Below are 10,070 nucleotides of genomic sequence, written 5' to 3'. Positions count from 1 at the left end.
GAGACAGGCTCTAGTGCCCCGCCTGGAATGCTTCTCCAACTCTCCCAGCAAGGTGGGAGGCTCACTCACTGAGATCCAAGCAGTTCTTGTCAAACTCCTGCTGGGAAACAGGCCGCAGGCAGTACTCACTAACAGTCACCATGCGGTTCCCCACGGCCAGGCGAACCACGGCCCGAACATTGTCAGGATCGAGGCCTTCTACCTGAAGTGTTGGGGGGAAGAAGTTAGGCAGGGGTTGAGAGGACTAAACCCACATTCCTAGGACCAAGCTATCCACTCTTACCTCCAATAGGCCTGACCCCTGTGTCTCCCCCACCAGACTGGCCCAAGGTCTGGGACTGGGCCTGGTCCATGTGTCTCCCCTACCAGACTGTGTGCCTTGGATATATTTTAAAGAATTTAAGTCTCAGGAACATGTGGCATATGGCATTCTCTCTCTCTCAGTTGGAAACTGAGGCCCAGAAAGGCCCAGCAAGTGGTTCTGAGTTACCGAGTGAGGCAGCAAGCCAGGCAGGCCTGAAAGACAAGGACTCCCATCCAGCCTTTCCATCAATTCCTCCTCCCTCTGACCCCTCACATCAATCTTCTCTGCTGCCGGTCTTGGGCTCTAGGCCTAGGGTGGTTCCTTACCTTCCCGTAGAGGCCTCGGTGAGGGCCGGAAAGAACCACCACAGCCCCTCCAGGCACCAGTCCTCGAGGCTGGTCTTCCTTATCCTTCTCTTGCTCCTCATCTGGCTTTGGTTGGTGGTGGGGGCCAGTGGAGACCAGGGCCTGGACCTCATTCAGGTTGGCGCCCAGCCCTAGCCCCTTCGGCCTCAGTAAGTTGACACGGGGCTTCACCACTCTGCAGGGAGCACAGTATAGGAGCTTGTTGGGCCAGGGATACGGGGAGGGTGTGTGTGTGTGTGTGTGTGTGTGCAAGTCTTCAGTGTCCCCACTACCACCACCCAAATCCCACCCTGTCAACATGTCAAGAATATCCTTCCTGATCTCACATTAGGACTGTTTTTGATCTATGAAATAGCAATTTCATTTGGTCCAACCTAATAACACACTGGATATACCATCTTTTACATATTATCTACAGTGGCATCTAAAGCAGATCCCTACAATCAAATACCCTAATATTTCTACAGGGGAAATCGTACAAATATTCACGCCAAGCAGGAGAAATCAACTATAATATGCTCTCCATCAATTCAGGTCATGTTTGGCTACTAAGTGGTTTATGAAAAAAATGGTTTTCAGAATTCTTGGGAGTTGAAAACGGAGAAGGGATCCTAAGTCTGAGTGATAACAGCAAATGTCTCGTCTATGTTTATTTGGGGCCAGGGCCTGCTGTAAGTGCTTTATGTGCATAATTTCATGTAATTCTGCAACAGACCTGGGAAATCAGTATTATCACTATCCCCATTTTGCAGATGAGGAAGGTGATGCTCAGAAAGGTAACCTATACATAAACGGGATCCCGTTACAGAGTTTCAAAGGGCAAACAGGAAACTGAAACAGTAGTGGAAAGGCTTACTGAATTACTTAGGGTGGTGACATGCCTTCTCCCTGCCTGGATGGTTCTGGACAGGCGGTAACTCATGGGGGTCTTGTTCACTGCCCTGTCTGCTGCCCCCTGCCCCTACCCTAGAACTCACTGATTGAAGGTGCGGCCAATGCCCTCGCCAGGTTTCCAGCCCATGCCTCGTAACATGGCCAGCCCATAGGCCTCTACGGGGACTGCCTCGTAATCAGCTTCCTCCGGCACCTACAGGTTCAGCAGAGAAAGGATGGTCAGGCTGGGCCCATGGTGGGCCCTCAGAAGCACGTTTACTAACACCCAGCGGATGACCCTCAGTGCTTCTTTTCCAGGAAGCTCAAGGTTAGTTTTGATTTCCTCTTGCTGTCCCTCACTTTAGTCCTCCACATTGTCCTTCAACAAATAATTATAAAGCACCTATTCTGTGCCAGGTACTGACCTAGCTGATGAGGGTAAAGCAGTGACCAAAACAGACAAAACCCCCCGATCCTGCCCTGTGGGGCTGACATTCTAGTTGTAGAGACACAGAATAAAAAAAATACATAAAACAGGGTATGTCAGGTAGTGGTAAGTTATATGAAGAAAAATAAAGCAGATTGAGGGGATGCAGAGGGATGGAGAAGGGAATATCACTGAGTTGATATCTGAGCAGAGACCAGAAAGAGATGACAGAGGGAGCCATAAGGATGTGAGAAGGACGGGTAGTCCAAGCAGAGAGAACAGTAAGAGCAAAGGTCCTGAGGCAGGACAAGTTTGGTATGTGGGAAGAGCATCATGAAAGTCAACCAGACTGAAAAAGAGATGTGGAGGCAGAGAGGGGTGGTGAGAGATTAATCAGGAGGTCTGGGCTGGAGCTGCAGGAGGGTGGCCACCAAAAGGGGGCCCATGAGGAAGTTATTGCAACAGTCCAGATGAGAGATGCTGGTGGCTCAGACCACCGTGGTAGGTAGGTGCTGGTGAAAAGTGGTCAGATTCTGGATGTATTCTGCAAAGGGAGATGACAGGATTTTGCTGAAAGCCTGCATAAGGTGTATGAAACAAAGAGGGGAGTCAAGAGTGACTCTAAGGTTTTTAGGCTGAGTGAGAGGAAGGATGGATGCAACTGTGACCCACTGAGATGCTGAAGGCTGGGGAAGGAGAGGAAATGAGAGAAATGAGGCCAAAGTGGGAACAGGATGGAAAGTGAAGTGAAGGTCTTTTTTTAAGATGAAAGAAACCAGAAGACAGCTGAAGGCCAACGAGAACAGTTCAGTCGAAAGAGAAGACGGTCTTGGGGTGGTAGGAGAACTAGGCCCCAAAGAAGCATTGCTAAAAAAATTGTGAATTAAGCGGTGAAAAGTGGGGTCCGTGGGTATGAAAGACAGACTTGGTTGCTTCTGTAGACACACTCCTCACTTCCCCTGTTATTTATCACTTCCCATCCTCACTCCCTTGATTCCTTTTTATCCCCCCCTCAATTCTTTATACTCACTTTAGACACACTGCAGGCTGCTTCACTGATGGACCCACACCACACTGACTCCCTGCCACCGTCCCACTGCTCCGGTTGTTGCTGCCATTAGTCCTCACCCTGATCTTCCCTCACTCACTAAACCCGACCTGTCCTTCCAGGCCTCACTCCTACCACTCTGGTCTGAGTGGCCATCATTTCCAGCCTGTGCTACTGGTCTCCTTGCTTCCGCCTTTGCTGACTACTCTGTTCTGCTCACAGTAGCCAGAGAGATCCTGTCAAATCTTAAGGCTTGACCCCTCTCCGCTCAGAACCCTCTCATGGCTCTCATCTGGTCCACAAGGCCCTGCTTAGTTTAGCCCCTGCCACTTCTGACTTCGTCTCCCCCTCCTCCTCTTCACTCATTCCACTCTAGTTACACTGGTCTCCTTGGTGTTCCTTAAACACTCCAGGCTGAGTCTACCCTCAGGATCTTTGCATTTCCTGTTCTCTTAGCTCCTCATCTTACTCAGATAATCCCAGAATGCAAGTGTTTTCCACACCTCAGTATCTGGATTCATTCGTTAATGCTTCCAAAAAAGGACAGAGGGAGAAAGGGATAGGCAGCAGGCCTCTAATACACACACAGATTTTCCCTGCTGTGTGCAGAGAGGCAAGCCTGGCAGACAGGGCAAAGGGAGGCTGGGGTAGGAGGAGTTAGGGGCCAGCTCACTGTCTCAGCCCGGGGTTCGCTGTCTGCCCCTTCCCCGTTAGGGATGCATCCTTTCTGGATCATGGGGATAGCAAGCGTGGGGTCGACACCCGAATTCTCTCTCTCCTCCAGGGACTTCTTGGAGTCTAAGGAAGAATGGGAGGGAGCAATGAGGTCCCACCCTATCCTTCCATTTTCCTCCCCCTCTTCCTTCACTGAGGCAAGGCAAAGAGGGGATCACTCACCCTCAATGAGCTCCTTCACAGCCTGGGACAGCACCCCATCCACCAAGGCCTCAGTATTTGTGGATGGCCCAGGGGCCTGGGTCGGTGGCTGCCTGCGATGGCCATTCTTGATCAAAGGGATGACGAGTTCCTTGGGGGTTTCTGAGGGCTTCACACTGATGTGGACACAGCGGCATGAAGTTGGGAGAGGAGCATGGTCAGTGGGTTCTGAGCCACACTCCTCCCTTCAGAGAAAACGAAAGGGCCAAACTCACCCCCCACCCCAGATGGACCACACTGTCTGCTCTCCTGTCAGGTCTCTAATGGTGCTTTGTTTGTTTGTTTGTTTTTAAAGATTTTATTTATTTATTTGAGAGAGAGACAGTGAGAGAGGGAACACAAGTAGGAGGAGTGGGAGAGGGAGAAGCAGGCTTCCCGCCGAGCAGGGAGCCCGATGTGGAGCTCAATCCCGGGACCCCGGAACCATGACCTGAGCAGAAAGCAGACGTCTAACCAACTGAGCCACCCAGGCGCCCCTAATGGTGCTTTCTTTGGATTCTCTCCCTCACCCCCAACTCTTAAATGTCAGTGCCTTTGAGGAATCAACCTTCAGTCCTGGACCCTCTGCTCATCCCAAGACCCACATCCATGGCCTTCACAACGACTCACAAATCACCATCTTCAGCCCAGACTCTCCCCAGATCCAGGGTTCACATCAATCTCCTGGATGGTTGATTTTCTTCTGGAAGCCTCTCCCTCTGACTCTCCTTTCTGAACTAAGCTGATGATGGTCTCCCCCAACCCGAATCTGCCACTCCACCCCGTTCCCCATACTAGTGAAGCTCCACCGCTTCAGCTGAGACACTAGGGGTCCTGTCATTCTTCACTCCTTCCCTTCTCTCAGAACGCACACACCTCAGGGTCCTCAAGTCCTAAAGACACACCCTCTCAGGAATACATCCTCTTTTCTCAAACGCCACGGCTGTCAGGCCCAATTTCCCCACCTCTCCTGTTCCACACTCCCGCCTTCTCGCCTCCACGAGTTTTCCCAGGCTGTGCTTCAGGCGTTCCAGACCACCGCCACCAAGACAATCAACTTAGATTCCACCCTCCCGCTTGCACCCACCGAACCGAATTCCAAGGGATGAAAGACCCGGCGCTTCACCTTTGCAGCTCCCTCCCTTCCACGGTCTTTAAGAAATCCTTCTCCTCTGGAGCCGCACCCGCGTCGTCCGCGAGCCGTCTCCGGGCAGATGTGCGACTGAAGCTGAACGAAATTGGGGCAGCGGAGGCTCCTGCCGGCCGCAAAGCACCCTCTTCAGCATCCGCCATCTTGCCCCTCTGTCCCAGGCGAGTGCGCTGCTTGCTGGGAAGTATAGTTTGGGTTCAGTTTGAGCGGGGCCAGACAACGAGCGCTAGAACTACCTTTCCCATAGAACACTGCGGCATCGGCGGGCGAAGGTGAAAAAAAGGGGCCTTAGGAAGTAATTGTCGCTCTTTTCACTTCATAGGAGTGCGTTGCGCCAAGCATAAAGGGAAATGTAGTTCTTGGGTGAGGTAGGTGTGGCAGAGGTGGATTCGTTCTTCCTTCCTATAGGAGGTCAACAAGTATTTATTAATTACCTACTGTGTGCACGTTACTGTGCCCTACTGGTATGGGAAATGTAGATAAAATACACCATTAAGAAAAAAATCTGTGAGTGCCAGTTGTGTACAATAACAAATAGACATTTAAATGGTGCCTACCGATGCCAGATTTAATACACAACAAGCTCTGGATTCAAATATTATTAAAATAGACATCCTCCTTTCTAGAGGCTGATAGTCCAGTGGGGAACAATAACACTTAAACAGATATTTTATATATATATATATACAGTTGACCCTTGAACAATGCAGGGGTTGGGGGGCCAATCCCCTGCCCCCACAGTTGAAAATTTGCGTGTAACTTTTGACTCCCCCAAAACTTAACTACTAACACCCTACCATTGACCGGAAACTTTAATGATAACATAAACAGTAGATTAACACATAGTTTGTTTCTTACATGTAGTATTATTTTTGTTTTGGGGGGTTTTTTGTTGTTGTTGTTTTGGTTTGTGTTTTTTTTTTAAGATTTTTTTTTATTTATTCATTTGAGACACAGAGATACAGAGAGAGAGAGAGAGAGAGCATGAGCAGGTGGAGAGGCAGAGGGAGAGGGAGAAGCAGGCTCCCCACTGAGCCAGGAGCCCAATGCGGGGCTTGATTCCAGGACCCTGGAATCATGACCTGAGCCGAAGGCAGACGCCCAACCATCTGAGCCACCCAGGCGCCCCTGTTGTTTTGTTTTTAAGTAGGCTCCACGCCCAGCGTGGAGCCCAGTGTAGGGCCTGAACTCACAACCCTGAGATCAAGACATGAGCTGAGGGCGCCTGGGTGCTCAGCTCGTTGAGCATCTGCCTTCAGCTCAGGCCATGATCCCAGGGTCCTGGGATCAAGTCCCACATTGGGCTCCCTGCTCAACGGGGAGTCTGCTTCTCCCTCTCCCTCGCCCCCCAAACCTGTCATGTTCTCTCTCTCTCTCAAATAAATAAATAAAGAAAATTACGAGGAAGAGAAAATACATCTATAGTACTATACTGTATTTATTGGGAAAAATCCTGGTATAAATGGACCCATGCAGTTCAAACCCATGTTGTTCAAGGGTAAACTGTAGTTCCTACTGTTACCCAAAACTGGGTTCGCCTCTTGATGGATATGGAGCCAAAAGACACATCCAAGCAAAGAATAGGAAAAGATAAGGTTTTACCTGCCACGAGTGAAAGAGAATACTGGAGATATTTCCCAAAGCAGTGTCTCCTTCAACAACAAAAAGTGGGTGAGTTTTAAACTAAAGGTGCATATATATTCATGGAAGGGCTTGCAAAATAGGGAATTCAGCATGGAATTGGGGCAAAAGTCATTTTAAGGGGACTGAACCCAGGTCTTAAGTTAATTGAAGACACGAGAGCTGGCAAGGGTCAGCATCATCAATTCTCTGGCTCCAAATGGTCCAGTATTTGAGTGCTCAAAGGGGCTTAAATCCTGCAAAGATGACTCAAGTGTCAATCTTTACTTTTGAATCAGCACTGGGAGTTTTACCATGATTTATTGTCCCTGATATACTTAGGCTATCTCCTGGCCTGATAATGTCTGTTTGTTCTCACATTCTTTTGTTTCCTTCAAATCATTATCTACTGAGGTCTATTCTGCAATTTCAACACATCTCAGGAAGTTCTGCAAGAAATGTGCTTTCGGTAAGTAGTCTGGTCAGGCATAGATTACAAGATGATCAGGGGCCTAAAGTGACTTTTCTCATGTCATGAAAGCTATGCCTCATCTTTCTTTTTCCAGGGATCCCTAACTATTTCTGCTTATACTACCAGCATTAAATATGCTGGTGTGAGAGCGAGGTTCTAAGGCTTTGAAAGATTAATGGGACAGATTCCTCTTGTGTAGGACCATAAAGAGATAGGGAAAATGAAGGGGCCCCATGAAGGGCTGCTTTTTTGCCCATTTTCCTGCTTCTATTCTTGCTAGGACCAGCACACCTGCCTTACATATTCCTTGTAATACAAATAATGTATGTTCTCTTTGTAAGGATCAAGGAGTTAATGATTTCTTTGGAGTCTTCCAGCACAATAGATAACTTTTTATTTTGTAAAAGATTTTATTTATTTATTTGACAGAGAGAGACACAGTGAGAGAGGAAACACAAGCAGGGAGAATGGGAGAGGGAGAAGCAGGCTTCCCGCTGAGCAGGGAGCCCGACGCGGGACTCGATCCCAGGACCCTGGGATCATGACCTGAGCCGAAGGCAGACGCTTAACGACTGAGCCACCCAGGTACCCTACAATAGATAACTTCTAAGAAATGACTAGGTGAGGCCATCATGTGTATATTCCAGACCACCAGAGCTAGACATCTTGATGCCAAGACTCCCTAACTCCAAGGAATTAGTGACTTATGGAGGACACCTGGACCTTTTTAGTTCTGACCAGTTTCTGGGTGCCTGAGAGGACACTTATATCAGACCACAATCCTCAATAAAAGCCCCAGACCCAAGCAAAAACAAAACACTTTCCTTTCCTTTCTGAGTCTCCCAGACACTGTATCTGCACTCTCTCTATATCTTCAGTAAACTCTGCTCTTACTTCCTCTTGGCTCACATTTGATTTCTATCCTGTATGAAGCCAAGGACTCTCTTGGCTGGTCCTGCGGGACCCCCTCTGGGTCCTCAGACCCAGCCTGCCTATATCATTAAGAGCTTGTAAATCAGAAGACTGATACTTAAATAGTCACCAGAAAGAATACTAGATATCTGCCAACAATTCATCCCAAGGAAATCATTAAAGATGTGTGAAAAGATTTTTTTTAAGTTTATTTAAGAAATTTCTATACTCAGGGCGCCTGGCTGGCTCAGTTGGTGGAGCACGCGACTCTTAGATCTCAGAGTGGTGAGTTCGAGCCCCATGTTGGGTGTAGAAATTACTTAAAAAAATAAAATCTTTAGGGGTGCCTGAATGGTTCAGTTGGTTGAGCATCTGGCTCTTGATTTTCGCTTGGGTTGTGATCTCAGGGTTGTGAGATCGAGCTCTGCATGGGTTGCACGCTCCAGCGCGCAGTCTGCTTGGCATTCTCTCTCTCTCCCTCTCCCTCAGCCCCTCCCCCAGCTTGTGCACTCTCTAAACAAATAAACAGATAAATAAAATCTTTTTAAAAAATAAAAAAATAAAATCTTAAAAAAAAGAGAAATCTCTACACCCAACGTGAAGCTCGAACTCATCACCCTGAGATGAGGAGTCACATGCTCCTCTGACTGAGCCAGCCAGGTGCCCCACAAAAAGATTTTTTTTTAAAGATTTATTTATTTATGCGATGCCTGGGTGGCTCAGTCGGTTAAGTGTCTGCCTTTGGCTCGGGTCATGATCCCAGGGTCCTGGGATTGAGTCTGCTTCTCCCTCTGCCTGCCGCTCCCCCTGCTTGTGCTCTCTCTCTCTCTCTGACAAATAAATAAAATTTTAAAAAAAGATCTATTTGTTTATTTTAGAGAGGCAGGGGAAGGGCAGAGGGAGAGGGAGAGATAGAATCTCAAGCAGACTCCCCAACAATTGGGGAGTCCGACTTTAGGCTCAATCCCCCGAACCCCAGATCGTGACCTGAACTGAAATCGAGTCAGCTGCTTAACCTACTGAGCCACCCAGGTGCCCCAAAAAAGATTTTTATATGAGATTCATCATAGTATTATTTATTGTAGCAAAACATTGAAGACCACTTAAATAAACAACAGAAGGGGACGGGATAAATGAATTATAGCACATTCCTTGGATGGAACACATATACTAGAAACTTTAAATGTGAAGCTATAAATATACTTAAATGAAAGTGGGACATAGTCAAAATGTTTGGAAAGTAGAATAATATGGTGGGTCAGAGAGCGATCTTGAAAACAGGAAGCACAATAATCAAACTCGTGGCCATGTTTCCAGGCTTAGAGGCCCTGGGCATCCTTAAAGATACCCAGCAGATAAAGACTACAAAGCAGCTTTTATAAATGTCAATCTAAATAAAGAGGCAAACTGAGGCAAGCTCAAAAAGATGAGTTTATTTGGGAATATCAGAGAAATTGCCATTCTTACACCCAAACTGTAGCAAGCTACAGATGAGTCCCAAATTCCAATTCCTCTATTTCCAAATAAACTCATCATTGTGAGCTTGCCTCAGTTTACCTCTTTTTTTTTTTAAGATTTTATTTATTTGAGAGAGAGAGAGGGAGAACACAGAGGGAGAGGGAGAAGCTGACTCCCGCTGAGCAGTGAGCCCAATGCCGGGCTGGATCCCAGGACTCTGGGATCATGACCCGAACGGAAGACAGACGCTTAACTGACCGAGCCACCCAGGTGCCCCAAGTTTACCTCTTTATTTAGGTTAATATTCCTTGGAGTCAGAACTGGGATCCAAAGGAGATGACCCCCGAAGAATGATGATCCAGGGAATCAAGTGACGTACCCACACGGAGCCCCCTGCACTAATCACTTCTGTGAGTCACGGTCTACTTCCCGGTTTGGTGAGTCTCTTTTAGGATTCTGAACTTCCTCCCTTCGGTTCAGCTTTCCAACTTAATTCAGGATCTGTTTAAGACATTTTTTTTTTTTT

The 10,070-nt window shown here is 47.8% G+C and overlaps 2 protein-coding genes across 2 annotated transcripts in view; one reads left to right on the top strand and one right to left on the bottom strand.

Moving 5' to 3' along the window:
- Positions 1-10,045, bottom strand: part of GPKOW (G-patch domain and KOW motifs) — a 12,246-nt gene extending 2,201 nt beyond the window's left edge. The window contains exons 1-7 of the mRNA XM_081808901.1: positions 9,830-10,045; positions 5,059-5,484; positions 3,915-4,069; positions 3,691-3,815; positions 1,647-1,756; positions 631-844; positions 70-202 (exon numbers count right to left, since the gene is read on the bottom strand). Coding sequence (XP_081665027.1) covers positions 70-202; positions 631-844; positions 1,647-1,756; positions 3,691-3,815; positions 3,915-4,069; positions 5,059-5,225 — 904 coding nt within the window. The 5' untranslated portion in view covers positions 5,226-5,484; positions 9,830-10,045. The remainder of the gene's footprint in view (positions 1-69; positions 203-630; positions 845-1,646; positions 1,757-3,690; positions 3,816-3,914; positions 4,070-5,058; positions 5,485-9,829) is intronic.
- The window catches only part of MAGIX (MAGI family member, X-linked), a 6,363-nt gene continuing 2,845 nt past the window's right edge, over positions 6,553-10,070 (top strand). The window contains exon 1 of the mRNA XM_081807956.1: positions 6,553-6,580. Coding sequence (XP_081664082.1) covers positions 6,553-6,580 — 28 coding nt within the window. The remainder of the gene's footprint in view (positions 6,581-10,070) is intronic.

The sequence above is a fragment of the Leptonychotes weddellii genome, chromosome X (genome assembly GCF_054177405.1).
Source record: "Leptonychotes weddellii isolate Sample4059 chromosome X, ASM5417740v2, whole genome shotgun sequence".
Classification (NCBI taxonomy): Eukaryota; Metazoa; Chordata; class Mammalia; order Carnivora; family Phocidae; genus Leptonychotes; species Leptonychotes weddellii.
This window is presented reverse-complemented; position numbering and strand designations above follow the sequence as displayed.